The sequence below is a fragment of the Cervus canadensis genome, chromosome 1 (assembly GCF_019320065.1).
Source record: "Cervus canadensis isolate Bull #8, Minnesota chromosome 1, ASM1932006v1, whole genome shotgun sequence".
Classification (NCBI taxonomy): Eukaryota; Metazoa; Chordata; class Mammalia; order Artiodactyla; family Cervidae; genus Cervus; species Cervus canadensis.
Window position 1 is genome coordinate 14682027 of NC_057386.1, and position 27731 is coordinate 14709757.

At 42.2% G+C, this 27731-nt stretch overlaps 1 protein-coding gene across 4 annotated transcripts in view; it reads right to left on the bottom strand.

Moving 5' to 3' along the window:
• The window catches only part of MAP3K3 (mitogen-activated protein kinase kinase kinase 3), a 59189-nt gene that overhangs the window by 18061 nt on the left and 13397 nt on the right, over positions 1-27731 (bottom strand). For all 4 annotated transcript variants that reach the window (XM_043464977.1, XM_043464993.1, XM_043464969.1 and 1 more), the window contains 4 exons: positions 21848-21888; positions 16653-16752; positions 11338-11451; positions 4506-4626 (listed from right to left, as the gene is read on the bottom strand). In XM_043464977.1, the coding sequence (XP_043320912.1) occupies positions 4506-4626; positions 11338-11451; positions 16653-16752; positions 21848-21888 (376 nt within the window). The remainder of the gene's footprint in view (positions 1-4505; positions 4627-11337; positions 11452-16652; positions 16753-21847; positions 21889-27731) is intronic.

Below are 27731 nucleotides of genomic sequence, written 5' to 3' on the forward strand. Positions count from 1 at the left end.
TACTCATCAGCTACCCATTCCTGAGGGGTTGCAATCTGGCTTGCCCACTGCAGGCTGCAGTGGCAAGAAGAGGAGCAAGATGGAATGAGAACAGAGACAAAGGCACTTAAGATACGCTAGGAAAATTAGAGTCAGATGTGGCAGGGATGGGTCCTTTACTTGAGGGCATCGCCTGACATATTATGGAAGAAACAGTGCTCAAGCTTTCAGTTTCAAAGATGGGTAGAATCTCCAGGGGCAAGGACACAAAGAAGGGGATATTCTCATAGGGAAATTCCATTTGCCTTGTCTGGAGATCTTCCTCAGGGGTCTCTCTTTTGGGTTAACATACTATCTAGTAGGTTTTATTTTTGGTTTGGGTGGTTTGTTTGTTTGTTTTTTAAGCTAACTGGATTAAAAAAAACTGGAATTCAAGGTATGTATATTATGATGGGAAAAAACCAAAGGTGAACATGATAGCTGGTTTCAAGCATCTGAAAAACTGTCATATGAAACATGTTATCTGTGCTGCTCAAGAGAGCACTACTAGAGCCAATGGGTAAAGTGAGAGAAGGCAGAATCTCAACTCAAAATAAGGACTAATCTCAAATAAAGAAAGTTGTCTCAAATTGGGTTGGGCTTCGCTGCACTTCCTCATTATTGAAAATGCTGCAGTGGGAGCTGAATGACCTGCATGTTCAGTCTTACGCTCAATAGCACAGGTATGTTAATGTTGGTGGGGAAGGAAGGCCAAGAGCCCCTCCTGTTGGTGGGGGTTGCATCACTAAGGCTTCTGATTTGACCCCATTTGCATGGCTAGGACTTCTCCTATCCCTCACGCTTAAACCTTAACTCCTCTCTTTCTGTTTCCTTCTCTTCCAGAAGGCCCTACCCCATACCAGCAGAGCAAGCAACAGACGTGTGGATGCAGACGCCAAGTTTTTCCTCTTAGTCCGTCCTTTTCCAACCTGGCTGGCGCCAGGAGGGCCTCCTTCCCACCCTGGCATCCTCTCCCTCCTGCTTCTCTGGTCACTCCTTTCCTGTGTCCTCCACAGGTTTATCCCCCTCTAACTGGCCACTGTCTGGATCTCTAAGGCTCAGTCCTAGGCCCTCTTCTCTTCTCACTCTAGAGTCTGTTTAGAAACTCTCATCTGGGCCCAAGACTTCAACTTGACAGCATCCATTTTTCTCCTCTACCACTGGTTTTCTCCCCTCTGAGCTAGAGATTTGCAGAGTTAGCTGCTCATCTGCTGTCTTCTCTTAGCTGACTCAAATCTATCTCCAATTCAACCTGCCTAAAATTTCATGCCCTTCTCAGCACCCGAAACCAGGCTCACTTCTAATCTCTGTCTTGGTAAAAGGCATTGCCAGATCCATAAACCAGTAACTTACCACCCTGCTCTCTCAACACCTGAAAATGCAATCCAATACCACAGTGGTTCTTAACCCTTCTGATCTTAGAACCCTTTTTCACTTCTAAAATTGAGGACACCAAAGATCTTTTATTTATGGGGGTTATAACCAATTGATATTCACTGTATTAGAAATTAGGGTCAAAAAGTTTAAAACACACTGATACCCAAGCACACATTCCGTTAGCCACAGAGCAATGACATTACCCCAAGCAGGTGACCTCTGGAAAATTCCCCCATTTGTGAGAGAATGAGTGAAAAGCCGATCGATGTCTTAGTATTATCATGAAAATAGTTCTGACCTTGCAGATCCTAAATGGATCTCAGGTACCTCCCCAACATCTCCCCCATGTTCTAATGGCTTTACCTTCTAAACATCTCAAACCCACCTGGTCCTTCCTCTTTACCTACCGTCACTAGTCTAATCCACGTTTCTGTCTTCTTTCACCTGGACCACCACACAGGCTAATATGGCTTTCCCTTGGAGCCACGCTTGCCCCTCTTGGATTGGCTCTTCAACCCTTGTGTAGCTAGAGAAATCTTTTCAAAATAAAACTCCGAATACATCACCCATTCCTCTTCACTTAGGACTGAAATCTACCTGCCAGTCCTCAGGGCTCTGCCCCCCATCCTCAGCCTCGGCCCCTCCTCCTCAGCCCTGTTCTCAGCTCTCCAGCCCTCTGCTTCTGAAATACACGGCACTCCCCTTTCCATGAGGCCTCAGCAAGGGAAGCCAGGAACTCTCCTCCCTGTCCATTTGAATAACTCCCATTCATGCTCTAGGTCACAGCCTAAGGCTTCACTGGCCCTGAAATCAGGTCACATCCTTCTGTTATACGTGCTCACACCACCTTTTGGTCAGAGCCTATAATTAGAGATGAATCACGTCACGACAAGTGACATATGACCTTCTACAGGTATATAAGGGCCGCAGGGACAGGAACTGTGCTTTGATTTCCATGATTCTGGCACACAGCAGATACTCCAGGTAATTATTTCCTAAATGAACAAATGAGTAAAAATGCAGTTTGACAGGGAGAGAGATACCATAAGATAATGTGATAAGCGTTAGAATAGAGATGGGTACCAGGGGTCACCACTCCCAGCGTTTGCCCAATGCCTACAGAGCGAGTCCATGTGCAGTTGAGGCTCCTTGGTCATGGCAGACATCCTTTCTCAGCCGTCTCTATTTCTCCTTCAAATACATCAGCCCAGTCAGAAGGGTATGTGGGCTCTCCACCAGCAGATCACTGAAATGCCCTCTCCTGTCATCCTGGCCTATGGAAATCCTCCATAACCTCTAAAATTCCAGCTCACACTGGGTGCACATCCCAGGTCATTCTCGTCAGACATAGCCTCTGCCACATCCCCGCTTTACGAGTCTCTCTCATAATCCAGAACCATCCGGTGTTCTCAGAAGTCACCATCTTCTTTGGTGATCGTGCCTGGCATATGCCCCTTTCTGTGCCCAGAATATCTGTCTACATTTCACACTCAGTAAATCTTCCCCTCATTTGTCATCTCTGATGTTCCCTCTCTTTTGTGAAAGCAAAGTCCTGGGTGGAGCTGGTTCTGCCTCCTCTGTGTCCCCACACCACCCTCGGCCTTCCAGGTGCCTCCACTATAGCCCCCACACCAGCCTAGAGCCTGAGATATAGTGCTGGCTGAAGGGAGGAACCCAGAATCTGTGCATGCTGGGAGGCTGTGTTGCCCATTCTTTATATAGACAGGAACTCATTTGTAGAAATTTTACTCCTCAGCACTCTCAGACAAGGAAATTCCAAATGGGGTCCCTATGACAATGGCCCACCATGTAGCCCCCATCTCCACACACGTCACAGGCACTTGCTTAGGAGCAGGAGGCCAGGTCACTGCGCAACGTCAGTACTCACTGCTTCCTCCACAAAGGAGCAGCGCTGCCCCGCTCCAGCCCCTTGGTCTCTACAAGGGCTCTAGAACAGAGGCCAAACTAGCAGAGATACCCAGGTTCCAGGACACCTGGATTCCAGGGCCAGAGATGCTCTGGATAAGGTCTCCCTGCTGGGGTGCTGGCTCTCCCCTCAACCAGCTTACTGTAAACATACCCACCAATCATCCACAAGGCTAGGGAAACATGAAATGCATATATGGACTTCCAGCTTGGCAACACTTACTACCAGGGCTTGCTCGGGCTCCAGAAATTACTCAGTGAGGCAGAGTCAGTGCCTCAGCAGCACAATCTTTCTGCTACTCCCTGGGGAGGCTTCTCATTCCCACACAAGCTCCATGACAGGACTGATGCTCAGAATGCAGCCCCCCACCCCACCCCGCCCTGCCGCCAGCTCAGCTTCAGATCTCCAGAGAGCAGTTCAGTTTGATGCAATTCTACCTGCCCAGAGAGAACCTGTATGGACAGCAGCAGGGGTTCCAGCAACATCAGGGCAGCAACCTCAATGCAGATGCTGACAAGGCCAGACTTCCCCCTTAAAACAAATTGCACAATTCAAAAAGAGAGCTTTTTCCTCAAATGTGGAAAAAGGGATCCAAAGCAAAACTGGACTGCCTGGTATAATGCACAGATCTGATTTAGATTTCTTTCCCAGGAAGGCCTGGCAGCAGCTACATATCTTTCTTAGTAATGAGCCAATTGTATATACTACGTCAATAGTCTCCTGTCCTCCCAGACAACTTAGACACTCCAGTAGTTTTGTTGGTCTGCATCTTCCGTGAAGTATCAGAACTCCTCAGGAACCACAAGCAAGAGGCTTGATATCAAAACTCAAACTTGGACCTGACTTCTAACTCCACAAGTTCCCAGTCTTTTGGGGAAAATATGGTCAGAAGTGAGGGTCCACTGCCACTGACGGTCCTCAAGCAGATGTTTGAGATCACTTTTTCGGGGCTGTTGAAAAGGACCTGATTACCCCACCACAGCATGACAGCATAAGGGTTAGGACTCCATCCCAATCATATCACTATCTCTCTTCCCCAAAGAAAGGCATGGAAAATTATTCCAAACAGCGTAGCAGTCAATAATGTTTGATGATTGTTTTTTAAATAATAGTTATTTTTTAAAAGAATATTAAAAAAAAATAGCCAGATAGGTAAGAGGAAAAAAGGGGAGGAGATACTCACTGACAGAGAGGTGCCTGCTCCTGGACTCAGGGGGCTGGTAGATGGTATTTACATCTCCCGAAGACTGGGAAGCTTTGATTCGCACTTGCCTGGACACCCCGGAGTGGGGAGAGGAACTGGTCTGCAAGATAAGAGGAAAAAGGCTGAGCTCACTAAGGAGGCAGGCTGAGAAATGTCCCCTCGCCCCTCCCTGGAACGCAGCATGCTCTCAGCCACCTTCATGCCTTCAGTGCATGAGCTTCTCAGCTTTCCCTCAAACCTCACTCCTCAATCAGATGTGGCCCATCGCTATCTGCTCAATTCATTTTACAGCTTCACTGATAGAGGGCACCGATACCCAGTGCTCCAATGGAATAGGTGACGACCCAGACACACAGGAATACCAGGCATTCCTGTAGTAATGTGCCAAAGAGAAAACAGCTGTACATATCCTCTCATAAAACTCTCTGAAGGGTTGGGCAGAATAGCAGGAAAAGCAGATTATCTCAGCAGCAAGATCACCTGTTGCGTGGGGGTTCAGCATGGAAAATGATGGCCACCTCTGCATCAAAACCTCTGGTTGATAAAACATTTTAAAAATAATGTGATATGCTTCTTCCTCCCTCATCATCATTGCTCCCTGAAAATTAGGGTACAATGAGCTTGGCTACTTCATGTTCCTGGAGCTTACGAGTGAACCATCTTTGGACTGTGTTCATCTCAGAAAGGCTATCACAGGTACCATGCTGCCCGAGGTCAAGGACTTCAGGACAGGGTCAGCAGCCTTGCTACATCCACCCCACTTTGCACTGACTCAGTTAGGCCACAAGGTGAGCCCTAGAGAGAAAACAAAGCAAAAAAGGGGAGCCTTGCATGAGGAAGTTTACAACTGATGCCTGAAGGGGAGCAAGTGATGTCAGGCTGTGCTCATAATTAAGTAGAGTGCTATGGAGAGTGGGAGCTCAGAATTTATAAATAACTTGGGTCAAAATTTCTACTTGTTTCTCTTTTTCTCTCTCTCACACACACCTCCCATAAGGAAAAAAAAAAGTGCAACCAAAACAAACTCTATCCTGTCCTCCAGGAAAAACGCTTCCCGCGCGCGCTCAGGGGGAGGTCCAGCTGCCAAGCAGCCTCCTCTGGGTCTCCCCGCGCCAGACCTGATCACATGCTGGCTGTCCTGACACACTGTCCTGCTCTAACGGGAAGTCAGAACCAAGGGGAAGTGAGTGTTCTTGCTGAAGCCTCCGATGTGCAATAGCTCTCCGCCAAGGGTCAGAAAGGAAAAAACAATCAAAGCCACACGCTGGGGAAGCAGGTCAGTGAGGGGCACGCAAAGGCTACAGCCCTGCAGTCAAGACAGAGAAGAGCTGTGCTGAGCACCTCAAGGACACCTGCTGGGACAGGGCCTGACGCAGAGTGGGAACTCCATACATCTTGGCAACACAATCTGAAATTACCGAAGAATATAAATTCTAATCTCTCAATTTTCAAATCTAAAAGCTGAGACAGGAAATGAAGTTCAATAGCCGGCACAAGCATAGGTTTCTAAGAGGAAAGGCTGACTGTGGCACCAAGTTGGAAAACAGATGAAGGGAATCAGTGAAGGTTTCTGAGCAGGGCTTCTCACATTGCTACGGGCACACAAATCGCCTGGGACCTTATTCAAATGCAAGATTCTGATTCAGGAGGTCTGGGGTGAGACTGAGGATCTGCATTTCTAACCAGCTTTCAGGTGATGTTGATGAGGTGGTACATGAACTACATTCAGAGCAGTGAGGTCCTGGGAGGTGAGTCATATTTGGTTTAAGGCAGTGGTTCTCAGCCCCATCTACCCAGCAGAACTGCCTGTGGGGTTTTTGACACCTCAGACCAACTACAGCAGATTCTCTGGGGGTAAGGCCCAAGGACTGGTATTTTTAAAATCTCCTCCAAGTGTTGGTAATATTCGGTCAAGTTCAGAAAACCCTGATTTTGAGAATGACAAGAGAATGATAAGAGAATGACATGGTAAACAAAAATGAGGTTGATGCAAGGACTCAAGGAACCTCGAACAAGACCCAGAAGTGGGAAAGAGAAGGAGGAAGGTGGGACTAGGAAAAAATAAAAGTGCCTGTAGAGAGTGAAAGGAGTCCCAATGGGTGCAAAGTGTGTAGATGGCAGAACATTCTAGAGACAGCAAATAGAAGGCATGCAACCATTTTGTGAAAACCTCACTGAAAGATTCTGTGGGTAGCAGTGTGCTGTGGCCGACACAAACAACATGAAATATCACCACGGAACCATGTGCACAAAGACTGCAGTCACTGGAAACTAGGAGATCAGCAAAAAAAAAAAGATTATAAAAGTTGACCCACAAATTATCTTGATAAAAGATTTGGTGGTATCAGACAAAAGGAGCAGTTGAACTCAATGATGCAGAGAGAAAAAAAAGGGGCATCCATGTGTTTGGTTTAGTTTGGTTCATGGAAACGTGAGCTGACAAGTGGCTCTCTGGATCTCAGCGGTCCTCTGTTTCAATGGTGGCACCAAGAGACATTTGCATGGAAGACCATGATAGTTATGATCACTGTGGAAGCATCCAGATTATTTAATAAATTCACAGCTTTTAACACACATGAATTTATTAAAAGTCTGAAAAAAATCTGCTTTGAAGCTATACAACTTGAAGAAAGGATGACATGTTTATGTGTCTTATGCAAATTCTTATTTCTTTTTTGTTCTCTGATAATCCTCATATTCCAGGGGTTCATTCAAATTGAGATGAGGTGAATAAATCTGTGCTTTTATTGTCCCCACTCTTCAGTGCTACACAGACTTTGCCTAAAGGTATGTATGCTTCAGCTCCCTTTCCTGACTAAAGAGTTCCAGGCATTTTAGGCTATTCACGTATAAAACTGATCCCAACTTCATAAAAATTTGTCTTGTCTTGGACCTTTCTTAGCTCAGTTCCCTTCTAAGTTGAGAAAGGAAGAAAAAGGTGGAGAAAATGACACATCTCACAGGTTTTCCTCATAGGCAACATTACAGTTCCTGTTGTGCTTCTAACGAACTGTGGAAGAACCTGGGTGAGGTTTTCCAGAACTACAATAATTTCCAAAGACTACTATAATAATCCTAATAATAAAGGATCTTATAATAATTCTAAGATCCTTTTCCTGGATGGTGTCTCGTATGTTACCGGACTACAGTCAGAACATCTGGGCTCTAGCCCAGCTCTGTCACTATTACCTGCTTCACCCAGGGCAAATCACCCTAGGCCTCAGTTTCCCTAGGTATAGACTAGCAATAACCAGGATCCCTCAAAGTCACAAAAATCAAATGAGAAAAGAAAGTACCTTAGACACATAAAATGTAATAATTTTTATTTATCTGTTAGCAGTGCTACTGGCTTGTGGGATCTTGGTTCTCTGACCCGGGACTGAACCCCCACTCTCATCAGTGAAAGCATGGAGTCCTAACCACAAGACTGCCAGGGAATTCCCAAATGTGTAATGATTTTTAAACAGGGGCCAGACTAAAGATATTCTGCCCACCAAGTTTAGTTCTAACTTCCTGCACTTGCCCCATTATTCTTAGAAAAATAAAAAGAATTATCATTTAGATTATCCTGGATATTTAGTTTTTATCATATGTACAAGTGACAAGATAATGTTGAGCTTGAGATTACGTTATGATGGTGGAAAATCTGGAAAGTTATAAGAAGGTCAAGAGCTTTAGAAAGATAAATTAAGAGTTAGATGAACACACACTTAGAAAAGCAGTCTGTAATAGCAAACAGCTGAATTTATGGCCCAAGGCAGAGGTCTAGGGCAATGAGAACTACTGAAGGAGGTGGTGAAGTATCTTAAAATGGCAGTAAAATCAAGGCTAGAGAAAGGTTCCTCAGACTAAGAGAAGTTCTGTGATTACTAAAATCCAAGTGTTCTTAAGTGAAAACAATACTGAAGTCTAAGACATGGTTTGGCAGGTGTGATGGGAGGAGTATGACTATCCACCTTGCTGAGGGATGAAGACAGAGGAAAGGCTAAAATCTGTCATAGAAAGAGCAATAAAAAAAGGAATCCATAGAGAAGAGACAGTACATTTAAAAACAAGAATAAGAAGGGAAGTAAAGGTTCAGATGGTAACAAAAGGTTAATGAGGTGATAGGCTGCTAAAACTGAAGGAAACTATAGGAACAAAGTGGCTGACAGTGACCATCAGGAGAGGATGAAGACTGGGGTGATGTGGTGTCCTGAAGAAGTATATGTAGAGTGTGATCTAAGGGCTGGTGCCAGGTTCCAACCTGTGGTGAACCAGTCCTCTACAATTTAAGTACTGAAATGTGAAGAGTAACTTGCTAATAAACACTTTGGTAATAATTTGGCATAGTGACTTATGCCTATTGAATCTAACAAAAATTGGGGGCTTGTGTTTTGTATGTCTCTAGTTAATTTTTCCACTTTTCAGTTTTTGTGTTTTTAAAGAAGAACTGGTCTATGACAGATTGGAAACTAGAAGAACAACAGTGAGACTTCATCACAAACAGAGAAGCACTCTTCTAAAGGTAGGACACCTAAACACATAGCAATTTTGGATCATGATACCTCTGTTTACAAAGAAGCCTGAAGTCTAGTTGAGGAAGTCCCCAAGGAAAGATTTCATCACCACCAGTACTACTGTTAGTCTTAAATGTAAATCTTTATAAATGCCAAAAAATAGGAGCAGCTTAAGCATTCTAACAGTAGTAAAACTGGTTACTGAATAAAATTATGGTATGTCCACTCAAGGAACTTCTGCATCCTTATAAATTATAATCATGAAGACTGTATATTAACAGAAAAATGTACATGACAATAAGTGAAAAATTATATTAGAAAACTGCCTAAACACCATGACAACACTTAAAGTGTGTATACATATGGCCAAAGAGAAACATATCAAAAATCAATCAATGTGTTTTGGTGCTAGAATTATGTAAGACAATACTTTTTTATTATTTTAACTTTACAATAAGTTACACTGACTTTATAATTTTTTAAATATACATCCTTAGAAAGAGAGGCGTCAATATGGCATTTATTTCATGCAACACTTAATGTAATGCCATGAGTGTCAGAGATCAGATGGTCATCTTTCACACAGCTCTGGGTGCTGTAGCAGCACCTGCAGCTGAGAGCACCCTTTGATGGATGCGGAGGCAAATGTATAGAACCAGTTGTCTGAAGCTTCTCATCAGGGGAGTGGAGGGATCACCATCAGGGTTGCTGGCTCCCAGTTAAACCATCACATCATTAAATTTCAACTCCAGCTTCTTCTGTAAAGAAGGGGTTTGCTAAATATGGTCTCTACTTGACTCTTGCTAACATTTCAAGTAGTCACTGTTGCCCTCTTAGGAAGATGGGTTCCAGAACAACAAGATACAGCTCCAGTTCTCAAGGACCTTACAATCTTTTGGGATAAAATTTACAAATACGCAACAACTTTGGGGCAATTACTAAGGAACCAGTAAACTAGTGTGCAAATTATATCCAAAGACTAAAGGAAAGGGGAATAATCAATATGGCCTCAGTCAAAAATACTGACCAAACCGTAGCAGGTAAACCAAGCTAGAACCAAAAAAAAAGGCTGACAACCATGGTCTGGCAAAAAGGAAGAAGAAAGAACTGTAGAAGAAGGGGAGTATGCTGAAGAACTTGGAAAGATGAGACTGGGGAGCTGAAAGAAGGATAGTTAGTGAAAAATTCTGGGTGATAGGCTACATTTAAATCTCACATGACAGGCAATGAGAAAGGACTACAAGGAGAAGGTAAGTAACTCGAAAAGAGAAATGAAGTAATAAAGTTTATATTTTACTTCAGAATACTTCCCAAAACATATCCAGAAAAAAAAGACACTGGGAAAGAGAAGACCAGTCCTCATGCTCAAGGACACTTCTGTACTATTAGAAAACATCTTCTTTATTCTAAGGCTTCCTAACTACATTCTTCTGTGTCTTTCCCTAATCAACAGACATTCTAAAGTCTCTTTAAAACTAAAGCACCATTCCCTCTAAATTCTGTCCGGTATAGGGCATCCATGGTTCTCAGGCAGTAATGTTAGCTGTCCACAGTTGGCTGTTTTCAAGCATATGGAAAGGAAAGAACACCAAAGAAACCTTCAGGAACATGTATGTGAAGAAAACTGGTAGAGGAATCAAATAAAAGACAGATACAGATTACAAGCATTCCTGTGAAATGTAGGCCCTTGGGGATTCTTTAGGAAAGGAAACTGTGTAAGGAAAAATCCCTCAGTTCTGAAGGCCCCAAAGATTGTTGCCATTTGCTAAGGCAGCAGATGCTAACTTACAAGAGGCCCTTTAGTCTATGGCCTTTTTCCCACCGAATAGAAGGGAAAAGTGTGTTTTCTACGTGTCCCAAGGGAAAGTCACAGTTGCTGAGGAGTTGTAGGAGTTGGGTTCACAAAGCATGACACTCTCAAATCCTTGACAGTCTTTGCTAATCAGCACCCCCACGCTAAGCAAATCTCCCTTGCTGGGGTCCAAATCTAGTTTTTTTTTAAAAAAAAAAAAAAAAAACACACATTAACTACAGAGAAAAAGAATTCTCTCCTTTATCATAAAATGTTTTCCTTCCTCCCACACCACCAGCCAAGTAACCTTTACCTGCAACTTTAACACTGATGATCTGGCTGTGCAGTAAAATTAAATGCAGAAGGCTAGCTGGCCACTGACCCAGTGGGCTGGACTGCACTTATGTTCTCACTTTAGTGGTGACAGTGGAACGCAAAACTCTGTCAAGGAAGAACGTGAACTCCTGAAGGACAGCCAAGCGGTGTCTTTAGCTGTCAGTCCAGGGCAGGGGCTACTTACATGGTTTCTGTCCTGGGACAGCAACAATATTCTAAGACTTTTCATGCTTGAGCTTCTATCCAAAATGTCAATTGCTTTGTCAAGATCATCTTGATTCTTCAGCAGGATGGAGAGCTGTGACACATGACACAGAAAAAGGAAATCATATAAAATATGTCTTTAGTCTGCAAAAATAAGCAAAACAAACAAAAACTAAAAATAAATTTGGAGAAAAACAATCTCAATGCATACTCTGGAGTCCTCAAAGACCTAACTGAAGCCATAGAGATATTTTCTCTTTTTTTTCATTTAAGTGTAAAATTTAATAATTTTTAGGAAAATGACAGAGTTGTGCAACCATCACCACAATTCAATTTTAAAACATTTTCACCACTTTAAAAAGATCTCTTGTGCCCATTCACAGTCACTCCTCTTTTCTACCTCTCACCCCAGGCAACCACTAATCTACTTTCTGTCTCTAGAGATTTGCATTTCCTGGACATTTCATATAAATGAAATCACACAATTCATATATATTTGATTCAATTCATAGTCTTTTGCATCCAACTTCTTTCACTTTGCTTAGTATTTTTGAGTTCATCCATGCTGTAGCACATTAGTACTTTATTTCAAGATATTTTCTGAGAAGAGCTTCCTCTCCCAAAATACTCTCTACTCCAAAGCATCAAGTCCCAAACAGTTTTAGCCCCCATATTTCTTCCCAACTCCAGCAGTAGAAGCGTGTCCCACCCTACTCTGTGCTGGCGTTAACAAAATAAGCAGAAAAGGCTGAGGAGGAGGAGGGGGGCGGGCTGAGGATGAAAACATTACTCAAGTAAGAACACAAATTTAGACCACATAGAAGGGTTTAATATCTTAATGTTTAAAGGTTAAAAACAAAATCCATAACTAGAACCAAAAATGACTTCCTCTGTTTTCATTCCATTGAAGTATTAAAGAGAAGATTCTCGAGGATATAGATAAATCTTACTCACTATTCACTATTAAAAAGCAGAAGATACTGAGTTCAGTTCAGTTGCTTAGTCTTGTCCGACTCTTTGCAATCCCATGAACCACAGCATGCCAGGCCTTCCTATCCATCATCAACTGCCGGAGTCTACCCAAACCCATGTCCATTGAGTCGGTGATGCCATCCAACCATCTCATTCTCTATCGTCCCCTTCTCCTCCTGCCCTCAATCTTTCCCAGCATCAGGGTCTTTTCCAATGAGTCAGCTCTTCACATCAAGTGGCCAAAATACTGGAGTTTCAGCTTCAACATCAATCCTTCCAATGAACACCCAGGACTGATCTCCTTTAGGATGGACTGGATGGATCTCTTTGCAGTCCAAGGGACTCTCAAGAGTCTTCTCCAACACCACAGTTCAAAAGCATCAATTCTTCTGTGCTCAGCTTTCTTTACAGTCCAACTCTCACATCCATACATGACTACTGGAAAAACCATAGCCTTGACTAGACGAACCTTGTTGACAAAGTAATGTCTCTGCTTTTTAATATGCTGTCTAGGTTGGTCACAACTTTCCTTCCTAGGAGTAAGCATCTTTTAATTTCATGGCTGCAATCACCATCTGCAGTGATTTTGGAGCCCCCAAAAATAAAGTCAGCCACTGTTTTCACTGTTTCCCCATCTATTTGCCATGAAGTGATGGGACCGGATGCCATGATCTTAGTTTTCTGTAATATTATGAGTACTTAGTATTAAAAGATGCAGAAGTATGCTATGCCTTAAGACCTAAATAATGTCAGATCTTACACATCTGTGGCAAACACAAAGCAAAAATCCAATTAATTTCTGCAGTTCCCAATTTATAATACAAGGAAATGAGAACTCTAAATCCTAGGCCAGGAAATAACAAATAGTAAAAAACAGTATTTAAAATAAAAGCTCAAAAAAAAAAATAAATAAAATAAAAGCTCAAAACCACCCATGGAATGGGATGAAATTCTACAGATCATATCACATTAAAGAATTCATTTCTGACTAATATATAAAGTAAGGATAAATAAGGGCTAGTGTTGGGTGGAGATACAAGAAGATAAAGAAATTACTGGAGTATGTTTTAACTTAAAAAAAAAAAGCTACAATTTTGCAAATGTATGATAAGGATCTAGTATCCAGAATATGTGAAGAACTCTTACAACTCAACAAAAGGAGGACAAGCAATCCAGTTTTTTAAATGGGCAAAGGATTTGAATATATATTTGTTCAAAGAAAAATAAATAAATGACTATAAGTACATGAAAAGATAATATCATTAGTCATTAGGGAAATGAAAATTAAAACCACAATAAAATATCACTTCATACGTACTAGGATGGCTATAATTTTTTTAAAAAAGAAAAAAAAAAAAAAAAGAATCACAAGTACTGGTGAGAATGTGGAGAAACTGCAACCCTCATATATTGCTAGTAAGAATGTAAAGTGGTACCAGTCAATATGAGATAATTGGGCAATTCCTCAAAAAGTTAGATACAGAGTTTCTACAAGACCCACAATTCCACTCTTAGGTATATTTTAGAGGATTGAAAACAGCTGCTCATATAAAACTGGTACATAAATGTTCATAGCAGCATTATTTATGACAGCCAAAAGTGGAAAAACTCATGTCCATCAAGAGGTGAATGAAGGGATACACAAAATGTATATACCCATATCATGGAATATTATTCAGCCATACAAAGGAATGAAGTCCAATACATGCTACAATATAGATGAGCCTTGAATACATGCTCAGTGAAAGAAGCCAAATACAAAAGGCAACATACTGTGTGATTCCTAATACATAAAATGTTCAAAATAGGCAAATCCAGAAAGATGCAAAGTAAATAAGCAGTTGCCCGGGGCTAGGAAGTGGAGGGGAAATGGGAAGTTACTGCTAATGAGTATAGGGTTTCTCTTTGGGGTGATAAAAAGGTTCTGGAATCATGTACTGACAGTTAACACAACTCTGAATATACTAAAAATCACTGAATTGTACAGTTTAAAAACATAAATTTAAAAATAAAAGGGTAAGTGATATGGTAGGTGAATTATATCTCAAAAAAGCTATTTTAACAAAAATATAAACATAAATAAAATCAAAGATTTTTCATTTGTGGCTCACAAGTCCTGACAAGGCAGGGTTTAGAGAGCAAAGAAAAACAGGTTGAGAGAGTTGAAATTAATAAGATATAAATTAGTCAACTCTTACTCACTGACATTAGCAGAGTATGGAAAAACATGCATGATTTAATATAATAACAATTATGGGAATTCCCTGGCAGCCTAGTGGTTAGGATTCTGGGCTTTCACTGACATGGCCTGGGTTCAATCCCTGGTCTGGGAAATGAGGTCAAAAAACAAAAATGGAAACAACAACAACAGTAAAAAAGTGATGAAAAATAAATGCTCAAATACATTAGTCTTCACTGACTCTTAAAAAATATATTTGGTTTAGAATCAATATCTGCATAAACATTTGAATAAAGGAATGCCCAACATTCTGGGCAGTCACTTCCTTGGCAAAAGAGTTTGAAAATGGATTTTGGGACATACGGAATTCTTAATGGAAATATTAATGGAAAGAGAAATAAGTAGTACTAAATCATCCAGAAAAATATTTCCTAACTAAAGAACACCTTCTTGAATGCTGACTGGCTGGGTGATTTTAGCCTCGTTTTCTCATACAGTCATGGATGTTTGAACTGTTCTATGGATTTTTCACTTATATTTTGGGGGTTCTCATACCCTGTATTTAAAATGTGTTAGTTTACATACTTTGAAATGCTTACATCTGTTTTATTTATTAACCATAGTGTTAGTGATTTTCTAAATTTGTTGTATTTCTAAAATTTACCCAAAAGCAAAAGATCAGATGGTCTTATTCTTGTTAGCTATATGGCAGCATATACCCAACTGGGGAGCTCAGTGGTAAAGAATTTGCCTGCAATGCAGAAGACTCACGTTCGACCCCTCAGTCAGGAAGATTCCCTGCAGGAGGGCACAGCAACCTGCCTGGAGAATTCCATGGACAGAGGAGCCTGGCGGGCTACAGTCTGTGGGATCACAAAGAGTCGGACATGACTGAAGTGACTGAGCAAGCATGCATACCCAACTGTGGCTGTACATTTTGTTTAAAGGCCAGAAAGTTTTTAGCCAACGAATCTCAGCTCCCATGGATTTCAGCCCCAGAGTTCGGAGGAAATTCTTAACTTTTCAACCACTAAAATAAAACTACATAGGAAAGACCTCTCAAAGAGCCATGAGGTTGCCCAGCTTTCCTGTCTATTCCCCTCAACTTAGTTCCCTCAAGGAGCAAGCTTTTTTTTTTAAAGCCTTTATTTTCAAGTAAGGGATGAATCAATCCTTAATTCTTTTTTTTTTTTAAGATTTTAATTTATTTTATTTTTTGGCTGCGACAGGTCTTCATTGCTTTCTCTAGTTGCAGCAGGCAGGTTTCTCATTGCAAGGGCTTCTCTTGTTGTAGAGCATGGGCTCTAGGTATGCAGGCTTCCACAGTTGCAGCACATGGGCTCAGCAGTTATAGCTTCTGGGCTCTAGACTATATGCTCAGTAGCTGTGACACACAGGCTTAGTTGCTCCGCAGCATGTGGGATCTTCACAGACCAAGGATCGAACCCATGTCCCCTGCATTGGCAGATGGATTCTTAACCACTAGACCACCAGGTAAGCCCCTCAAAGTGCAGGCTTTTTACTGGGCACAAACACATTGCCTTTCAGACTAATGCAAAGCACCAACCCAAGCAGACTACAGCCTCTAGTACCTTCCTTGGAGCTGGGAAAGCAGCCATGTAACTGACATTCAAAAGAATTCCTTCCTGGGTGATGTTCAAAGTATGTATAAATAAGGACCATTGGGTGGGGTTAGGAGGAGTAAGCAATTAAAGAAATGATTAGAGTAGGTGCTAATGTTTGACACCAGCTACAATCAGAAGCGAAACTCTGAGAAGAATCCAACATTTATGACTGTCAGTAGAGGACCTACCCACCAGTTTTCCCCACATCCCCAGCCCTGCTGAATCCTCTGCTATAGTAAGGCAACGCTAAGCGCTGACCCTGATCCCCGTACCTGACCCCACCATGGAGTTATTAGAGCTACTGGCCTAGAATGAGCAGAGGGAATGGAAGTGGCGGTGCAACCTTCCACACAGTAAAAAAGAAAAATCCCAAAATTATTGGAATTAAGAAAAGAGGCTCCAGAAAATGAAAACCTGCAGATGACATTAGAAGAACAAACTAAGAGATCCTCAGTTAAGCAGAGAGAAGGTGGGTAGGCAAGGTGCGCCCCACATCCCCAGGCCATCTGACTTCCGCACCTCGTTGTTCATGTAATGTAGATCCAGAGGCTGCCCAAACACTGCTGTCACCTTGTGCTCCACATCTTCGTATCTCACAGGCCGGCTGAATGCTATAATTCTGAGACAGAACAGAAGCAAGGTTAACTGTACATTTTAAATGCAGGGTTTAGAAGGTATAACTCCTGAGTGATATTTTCCTTTCTTTTCAAGAGTTCTTTTTATTTTTCATACAGCTTGCCTTTCTCTGTATTTTTTTTTTTCTCTTATCTGCCTTTATCTTTTCACCCTTTCTCTGAGCATCTCTCAGGTTTTCCAATAGTACCCACAGGCAGTATTCAATCTCAATCATTGTTCTACCACTTCAGCTCAGATCTTTCAGTCAATGACAGTTCAGTATCACCGCAGGACACCTGGGTTTAAAAACTATGTTCCAAATATTCCTATTAGGAAGAAAACCTGGAGACTGGAACCGCAGTCCTGAAAACATGGTCTTAACTCCCAAATGACTCACATCCAGGACTTGAAAAGGTCTTTTCTAACTGTTCATTTTTGAGATGCCACAGGAATCTCAATGCATAAATAAGGACCATTGGGTGGGGTTAGGAGGAGTAAGCGATTAAAGAAATGATTAGAGTAGGTTAGATTATCCTAAGAATTGACATTTCCCACCACCGAGTCACAGGAATTCCCCTTGAGTTGGTTATACGCCTGATCAGTTTTCTTAACCAGTGACACATGTGTGCCTGTAAGTAGTGTTGATATTGATGCTTTTCCAGAGAGACTCACTAGTCTGTTCAAAGAACAATTTCTATAAATATTAACACATGGTAGAGTAGGAACATGTTCAAAGAGGTCTTAAAATAACTTGTCATTACATATCACAACAAAATTTACAAGTGGGCATAGATGAAACTAGGTTGGCAAAATGTTGATAATGCTGAAGCTGGATGACAGATCCTTGGAGGCCCAGTTTCACATTCTCTACTTTTGTGTGTGTTTGACATTTTTTAAATAAAAAGTTTTAATGTATTAGGGTTACTGGGGATAGTCAACAATGTTTGACATTTAAAAGTGACCATATCATATGGGTCCAACCCAATACTTTAAAACTTATTTAAAGCAAAAATAAACAAAGAGATAAACAGAATACAAAAAAGAAACTCATATGTATACTACATATGTACATGTATATAAGAAAATGTAGAAATAAAAAAATGTTGGCATAGGGAAGGTCTTCCTAATAAGCATTATATAAAATTACATAAAATACAGAAGCCAAAAGGAAGAAGACAAATTTGACAGCAACAATTTAAACTGCTGATGGCTGCATCTTTTAAATTCGTCTGAAGTCTGAGAGGGTGATGCCTCCTACTTGCTTTTTCCTCAGATTGCTTTGGCAATTTAGCCTTCTGTGGTTCCAAATGAATTTTAGGATTATTTGTTCTAGTTCTGTGAAAAATGTCATGGGTAATTTGATAGGTAAGCCATTGGATTTTCATGAAATCTGGCTGACTGAAATCAGTGGGCACCATGAAAGTCATTATATCTAGAACAGAGCTGTTCAATACAGTAGCCACTAGCCACATGTGGCTATTTAAATTTAAATTGATTAAATTTAAAATCAGCTCTTTAAGTCCCATCAGCACATTCAAGTACTCACTAGATACACGTAGCTAGTGACTAGTATACTGGAGAACAAGCTATAAGTCACCCCTCTTCATACCCAGGTCTACACCTGCAGATCAAAAATATCTGGAAAAAAAAATTTCCAGAAAGTTCCAAAAAAGCAGAACTTGAATATGCCCCATGCTGGCAACTATTTACATGGCAATTACATTGTCTTAGGTTTATAAGTAATCTAGAGATGATTTAAAATACACAAAGATGTACGTAGGTTATATGCAAAGACTACACCATTTCATCTAAAAGATTTGCGCATCTGAGGAGTCTGATATCCACAGGGGGCCCTGGAACCAATTTCCTCGGCTACCAAGGGATTTCTGCAGAACGTTTCTATTAGAGCCGAAGTTCTACTGAACAACGTTGATAGGCTATTAGTATAATCCTTCATACAAAGCCTAATATCTCAGGAAGATAATTTCTCTATAACTTTTCCTTCATCTGTCACTACCTTCATTTCTGAAAATTATATTGCTGAATATATTAATTTATATTCACCAGGAAGTCCATCCATATTGTAATCCTTATATTATCCCCCCTCAAATCAACCATCCCAAGCATTTATCAGGTGCTATCTTTGAAAAAAAGAGAGAGAAAAAATTAAGTGCTACCTAGATATGGGTTATCTAGATATGAGTGCTTGATGGATTCTTTTGAGAGAATACCTTTCTTTTTTTTTTTTTTGAGAATACCTTTCTATTAATTCTTTTGTAAATAAGGAATTACTAAATTCCATAATTAATTACATATCCCCTTCATCAGGACTTCAGCAATGGTTCAAAAGGGGTCTGCCTTTCTGAATAAAATACCAGATCACTCAGATATCCTTAACACAGTCAGAAAAAGATCAGGCTCAGAGATAAATTCTCCTGCATTTGGCCTGGTGATGAACCATTTAAAACTTCCAAAACCATTTAAAAGCAGCCCAAAAGTCTGATCAAGGTTAAGAAACCAGGACTCTCAGGTTAGTTAAGATCTAAGCTGCCACCGTCACCTTAAAGAACTGGCATTTTCAGGCTAGTACTTCAAAGATGGGTCTAACACCCAGCACAACCATCCCCACCAGTTCAAAAGGCAGGCCCCTTTAGAACTGTGGCCGAGGTCCTGATGAACGGGATATGATTTACTATAAGGAATAAATAGAAAGGTATTCTCTCAAAAGAATCCATCAAACACCCATATCTAGATAACTCATATCTAGGTAGCACTTCACTTTCTCTCTCTTTTTTAAAGACAGCACCTGATTAATGCTTGGGATGGTTGATTTGAGATGGGGAGGGAATACAAGGATTATAATATGGATGGATTTCCTGGTGGATATGAACTAATACATTCAACAATATAATTTCCAAGGAGGGAGATCTTAGTCTACAGTCCTCTTCTGCCCTCCTGAGGCTAAGAGGGAGGAAAGTTCAGAGTCTGATGCCCACCCATCCAAACCAAAGGGAAAGTCAGCCCACCAGGGGGGAAAAGTCACTACTTCTTTCCTCTTTTCTGTAAATTCTAAGTCTATAAGAGCCTACATCATTTAAATAGATCCTATTCCTAGTCCTGTAAAAAGTAAAGAAAGCCCACAGAAACATTTTCAACCAAATCTTTAAGATACGACATACATGAAACCAGAGCTGTCTGGCAGAGCAGCTTGAACATGGCTCTGCTGCACAGCCTTTATAAAGTCCTCAATTCCACACACAGTACACGAACAGCGAAACACCACGGCTCCAGAAAACAGCTCCATAAAAAGAGCATGCAGTTCTCAAAACCTTGATACCAACACTGCTGCTCAGGGCTTCAAAAGGCCATTCCTGCCTGACCACCTTAAATATTTGTGGTTTCGATCTGGCAGCATCTCTGAAACTAAACACACACACTTTCTCAGTGTAAGTCCGCTCACTGTAACTACATACCACTTAGTGAACAGGAATTCAGGAGAGCGTAACTGCGTAATTAGGCTCCAACACAATCAAGTCTTTGATTTAGTATCTACTTCTGAAAACTCTGGCTGCTCTGAGTTTGGCAATCCCTCCAAAATCCAGTCCGGTCAGAAGTGTGAAAAGCAGCAACAATGAAGTGACAATTTAACTTCCCTGCTACTGGCAGGTCCTAAAACAAACAGCTGGGGACAGAGCTCAGAAAACCTTCCTCCCTCCCGGCCTGGAACAGCCCTAGAATTTACCTAGCAGCAGCAGGCCCTGGCTCTGCAGACCACCCTTTGCACAATGTTTCCACCTCTGACCAACTTGCAGGCTTCTGAATGTATCTTTTTAAGGGAAAGCGGAGCCACAGATCTCTAGAGCTCCAGAGCTAGTTTCAGAGAGGGCTGAAAGATGCCAGCAGCAGACAACTTCCAGGACAAAAACGTTTGAAGGCACTTAAGGTCCTCTGGGGGCTTCCCCAGTGGCTCAGCAGGAAAGAACCCGCCTGCAATGCAGGAGCCGAAATAGATGTGGGTTCGATCTCTGGGTCAGGAAGATCCCCTGGAGAAGGAAATGGCAACCCACTCCAGTATTCTTGCCTGGAGAATCCCGTGGACAGAGGAGCCTGGAGGGCTACAGTCCACGGGGTCGCAGAGAGTTGGACACAACTGAAGAGACCGAGGACGCATGCAAGGTCTTCTGGTGACTGGTAAAGCAGGAGGATCTTACGCTCACAGTGTTCTTTGCCCTCCAAATGCTCATAGCAAAGGAAAAAGGGCAGGGCAGTTATCAACAAGGGAGAAAGGCAAAGAGCAAGAAACAGATATTGAAAAGCATGCTTGTGCGTATACATGCCACACACATGCACACAAAGTGTCCCAAATATCCCCTGACCAGAGTTCTATATGCTTTCTTAAAGATTTTCCTTAAAATAACTTGAGAAATTAAGTGAAGTTATATTTTTCTCCACTGAGAACTTCTATCTTGACTTCCTACAAAAACCTTAATATTGACAATGGAAAAAGGATACAAGGGTTTTGTAACAGTACTTTCACTTCCCCAAGGTAAGACACAGAATGCAGACTGACAACTCTCTCTTTTTCTGTCCTCAAATGAGCTGAAATCTTTCACAACTGAGGGACTTAATGTAGCTTCCCATGACCTAGAGACATTTTAAAGAAACTTCCAATTCACCCAACATGACCCCTGATGCGGACAAAACCAGGGACACTCTTTCAGGACAGGAATGGCAGCACGTCACAGGAGAAGCCTCCTCTCTCTCTGATGCCCACAGCTGGCACAGGGTCAGCGTGTCTGGAAGCTATGACTCAGTGGAGCTGGAGCTCTGACTTCCTCCCCTAGCACAATGATGGACCTCACAGCAGCAGAACAAGAGCAGAAGGGTAAAACATTAGCAGTTGACGCTTTAAGACCAGAAACAAGGTTCAGTCAATATGCCAAACCAAGGATGAAACATTCCCCTTTATGCCCCATCAACCCCATTACCCGGCCAGGGACCCCACAGGAATCACTCCAGGGAGATGGCTCCCACAAGCTGCACGCTTTCTGAGAAATGGGGCACCCATTACACATCCACTCATCAGAAGACAGACTTACCGCCTCTCCCCATTGTGCTCAAACTTGATTCTGACGTCACTCTGCCAAAGAAAGGATAGACAGGTTAGCGGGTTTTCTAGCCTGTGTCACTCCTGCCCCACCCAGGTAGCCTCAGGCAGTCCTTCAGCAACATTAGGCAGCATCCCTGAAGGCTCCTGTTGAAGCTTCTCTGCCCTGATGGGCACTCCTGTCACTGAGTTCTAACCTCCGGGGCAACAAAGCTCTTGGGACAAGAACCCTCGGGGGTGCCCAGCCCAGGAGCTCTGCTCTGACATGTCATCTCTAAGTTCACAAGCTCTATTTCCACAACTGGCTCTGGAGCTGCTCCCACTATGTCACCACCTCCGGGCCAGGATACCGTTCCTTTTTGGCTGACGTAACTAAACAGAAAAAGAACTCTTCATAGTGATAATTCTAGCTATACAACCACAACAAAGTTACTTACCCTCTGTAACTCTTAGTTCTTCCATCTGCAGAATAGGGCTAAATATACCTAACTCACAGAGTTGTTATGAGAACTAAACAAGAAAATGTAAGTTAATACATAGTAGACATGCAATAAATGGTTGCCACTGGTACCAATGATTTCCACTATCCTATCACGGCTGCCCTAAGTGGGAGTAGAGTGGCACCCTGGACAAATACCTCATAAATGTCCCCAGTTTTAGCCTAGATGACCATCAGGGCACCCTATAAGCTCTGGGAGAACAGGGATCATGCCTCTCTTAATTCCGTAGCTCCAGGGACAAGCACACGTAATGGTATGTAATCTTTGTGCTTAACAATATTTGTTAAATGAATTCATTGATTGAAAAACAGAGTTGAGTATAAGTATCAGAAACAAGAAAAAGAAGGAGTGTTAGAAGGTTAAGGAACAAATCAGGGAGGAAGAGATACTATAAAGATCAAATAAATAACTTGAGGGAGTTAGAAATGACAGGAAAAGAGAAGAGATATTATAGAAGAACAGGTACAAAGGAAAAAGAAAACTAAAATTGTCAGGAAACCAACAAGTAATAGAGATAAAGGTAAGAAAGAGTTCATAGTCAGTGAATGAAAATAATACTGAGACAGACAAAAGACTGTGGCTTTGAAGAAAGAAGAGGGTTTCAGGATATCTGAAGATGAAGAACATACAGCAGGCAGAGATGACAGAAAAAGGAGAAAGCTGAAAGGTAGGGTAGGTGTACAAAGGACTTCCCCTTCCCAAGAGATGGGGAGGGCCAGAATTCTCTTCCAGTCAAATGAACCAGACTGATGATTCTAACTTACACTCTAAAAATTTACACTCTAAAGACTCTAATTACACTCTAAAAACCCCTAAAAGCTTTTGCTTATGTATATGATATCTACAAATATTTGCCTTATTAGAAATTAAAACTAAGAAAACTTAAATTTTATTCATCTAAAAATAATTAAAAACCATTATGTTAACATAAACACATTTTTAAAACTGTATGTTTTTTAAAAAGTGAAGTGAGATGGAGTTCCCTGGTGGCCTAGCGGTTAGGATTTGGCACTTTCACTGTGGAGGCACAGGTTCAACTCCTGGTCAGGGGACTATCGTCTGTGCCACGCAGTGTGGCCAAAATACCAGAAAAAAGAAAGAAAGAAAGAAAAAGTGAAGCAAGAGAGTAGGTACTCTTTAATGCGTGGCTTCATAGGAGACAGCTGGATTCTCCTATCAGCTTCTGCTTTCAAACTGTTCTGATAACATGTGTCATATAGCCTCTGGAAAACTCTAGTGTACTTTTTAAGAGTATAAGGGTGAAAAGGCCAAAGAACATCTTAGTACTAGTATGAAAATAGTTTTAACCTGAGGGATGCCCAAAAGGTTCTTGGGAACCTGCTAGGGGTCCCAGAACACACCTTGAGAGTCACTGAATTAAAATATAAGTATAGCCTTTAACCCACTATTTTAAAGTCAAGGAAATGGAGGCTCAAAGAGCTTCATGCCCCCCAAAAATTCACATACTGAACAGTGGACAGCAAAACTCCCTGGAGTAACAGGCCTGCACTGTGATAGCTCTTCAAAATACAACCCTGATACAGCCCACTCATCCTTTGATTTCACATATGGACCACTTTATCCATTACCAATAATATGACAATAGCTGACATTTATAGAGCATTTACTATATACTAAGCCTTGTTCTAAGTATGTTACATGCATCAATTAAACTAACCCTCATAACAGGAACTCTTATGATCCCTATTTTACAGGAGAAACTGAGTTACAGTGAAGTTAAATAAATTCTCTCAAGATCATAATGCTTTAAAAGAAGCCTAAATAGGCTACAACTTAAGTGTTACACAGGCAAGGGAGGTTTATTTTACTCACAGATGCAGGGCTTCAATGGGAACACTGAAAGAAAGAAACTATCACAGGATCTTCTGAAACCTCACTTTTCAGAACTCACGGAGGAGATGGGAGTAATAATCGAGTCAGCATCAGATCAGGGTGGCAACCTTGCGGCAAGCTATGGGGCCTGGGGAACCAGTAAGTGGAGGCTCTGGCTGAGGCTGTGCATGGTTGGAGGTGGAGAAGGTGGAATGGGAAGGCAGGGTGCCCCACCTGGTCTGCATTCTAGGTGAGAGAGACTGTGTGTGAGCGTGAGCGTACACATGCACACATGGAAAGATGTGGCACACTGCAGAGGAAGTGGTGCGGCTTCAAGGTTTCATGAGTGACAGCAGTTTTGCCACTGTCTTCCTTTTCTCCTCCCCTGAAGTTCCCATGGGAAGGGCCTTCCAAAGCACGGTGTCTGCGTCACGCTGCCACGCTCAGACATGCCACCTCCAGCTTCCCATACTGTCCAATTTCACACCAGCTCTGGAGGACCCCATGTGTCCACCACAGTTTGCAGTCCTGTCTGTCCCTACAGGTAGGGTGCCACTCCTTTCACCTAGAACATTATTACAGTTAAGTCCCCTACATACCAATAAGTTCCGTTCCAAGAGCACGTTCATAAGTTTGATTTGTTCAAGTCCAACAAAGTTAGCCTAGTTACCCAACTAACACAATCAGTTATATAGTCTGTACTGTAGTAGGTTTATAATACTTCTCACACAAATAATGTAAAAAACATAAAATATAAGACATTTTTAATCTTATAGTACAGTACCTCGAGAAGTACAGTAGCACCAGCTACATCACCGCTGCTTTTACACTTGTTTCTGCACATCGTGAGCTTGAAATAAAGATACTGTACTACTGTATACAGTACTGTATAGCACACAAAAGCACAACTGCATGTAGAGGGTTCACGCACGTGACAAGGTGCGCTAGGCATGTGAACTAACATGACTGAACATGGGAAGGCACATTCGCATCTGTCAAAGCTCACACCTTGAAGGTTCATATGTGGGGGACTTACGATATTAAGATGAACCTAGGAAAGAACTCCCTCCGTCCCTTTGTGGGACTAAAGGAACTAAATTTATTTCATGATGGGACATAATCCAAATGCTATTCGACGTGAATTCAGTCAGAAAGGGAATTAAACTTTTGCCTCAAACCACAAATCACTCCTACTCAAGACTAACCTAGCCTGTGATTAGCAAGCAGTGTAAACAAAGATGCCCAGTCTTCTGAGTCCTGTGTCTGATGTGGCTACGGCCTTTCCAGAGTAGGATGCAGGCCCGTGACTGGTTTCCATGTACCACATGGTGTGCCCAAATCTGCCAAGTTCCCAACCCTGGGTTTTCCCCTGTCAGGCTGACTAGAACAAGCCATGGACAAGAAAGTTCCGCTAAAGCTCACTGGATTCAATTCCTTCCTGCCAGCCGTTCTCTGTGCCTCTATGAGGCACTTCGCGCTGGTAGCTGTGTCCTCCTTGCCTCTGTGACTCTGTCTCAAGGCAGAGAACCTGCCACCACTCTAACCGCTTCTGCTTCTTTGCTGGTTCCTCTTCCTCATGACTTCTCCCACCCCTCCCCTTAACACGTGACCGTGCCTCAAGGTTTGAACTTTTGGCCTCTGGATTTCTCTCCTTCTCCTCACATCTTCTCCTTGGTAGGAATTACAAAATCAGGTCACCTCTAAATAGAAGATTCCCAAATCTCTATGTCCAGCCCCATCTTCTCAAGCAAAACGTCATCCATCTGCCATGTAAACGAGGCAGGTAAGTCGTTTATAAGGAATGGAGCACTAGAGTCAAGTTGTCTGGCTTCAAACCCTGGCTCTATAACCTCCCTGTGGTAACCTTGAACATGACTCTCTGTGACCCAGTTTCCTCATCTGCAAAGTGAAAACGGTGACAATCTGTCTTGTGGAATTATCAAAATAATTAAATGAAATAATTGGGGAAAGATATGAGAAGAGTACTTGACACACGTGTTCAAAAAATGATAATACAGGTCCATTCTCCTTTAGCCAAACCCTTGGAGCCAAAAGTGTTTCAGAACAGTGGTATGTGCTCTGTCTGTTAAGTGACGCCCCTCCAGAGGGAGGGTGTCAGGTGGCACTCCCACGGCAGAGGCAGAACACACACAAACACTTCATGCCCTCCTCTATACTGCTAAGCCTCTCTGGAAGTTAGTTTGGGGCTTTGTAGCTAGTTCTGACCGATAGCTGGGGACAAAGTTGAGCTCTGCACTCTCTTCCTTGGCAGCCACATGTTCCAGGTCAGAGGGGCCACCCTCAATCAGGGTCCTGACGTGGCCGTGGGGAACACTGTCGCCTCCTTCCCTGCATTGGACACGGCCGTACAGTCACTGAGGTTCAGGGTTTACCTGCTAACAGCAAAAATCAGTTTCTGTATTGAAAAGTATCAATATTCACAATAAGTGCAATAAATAAAGACTATAAATAGCCCCGTGTCCATTCAGGCCAAGTTTTGTTGCCAAATGAGTTTGCAAATTTTAAAATACATAAATTTGGTATTGGAAATTTGGAGTTGGAAATTTTAAAATACATAAATTTTAAAAAGCGCCTTTTAGTTGGCAGCACTCTTTGGATTTCAGAACTGCAAAAGCAATGCACACACATACCTGCGCACACAACCTCAGTCTTCCGCTATAATTGCAAACTCAACCTAGTTACGTGTCTGCATCAGCTACCCTCCCTAACTAATCCCCCTTCTCAATGGTGCAACTTATAATACTGGCTACAAGTTCAAACCTCTGAGCTCTGCTTGATTAGTTCCCTCTTTTCCCTTCCTCAGCAGATGGCAAGACCCCACTCTCCCCTCCAGAGACTCCCAGATGAGACTGCTTCCCATTCTCTCAGTTCTCACTCGCCTCGAGTTCCTTTCCCCTCCTCAACTCCTGAAGCAGCCTCTGCACTTCTCAGCTCCCTTCTTCCAGCACGTTCCACATGCCTCCACAGTCTCAATCATCTTAGCCACCGCTTTCACCACATCCCTTCTTTATTAAAAAAGTAACCAGCAATACCCATGACCTATGGAATAAAGTCTAAGTTATTAACTATTATTCAAAGCCCCCTGGAACTTATGCTTACTTAGTTTAATCATCTCACATTGTTTGTTCTCAAAGGGAACCTCTCTCCAGCCAGATCGATGCCCACCCTATTTCCTGAAATATGCCATGTGCATTCCTTCCCCCAGGCCTTTAACAATGCAGTTTCCCACCCTGGAGTGCTGTACTTCCTCCTGACTAAACTCCTACACATCCTTCACTGCTTGCCTCCAGTGCCACCTTCTCCGGAAATGACTCTGTGACTCCTCTGGCCCAAGTTCACCTTTCACTTTCCTGGCCTCCTTTACCTCTCAGAATCTGTACCATGTATTTAGGCACAGTCACATCCTACCTTAGTTTCTTTTCTTCACATATTTCTCGTTTATAATAAGACTGCATGATTCCTAGCGTACAGGGAATATAACATATTTCTTTTGTCTAAGAAGCTTGAGTATAAGCTCACGTT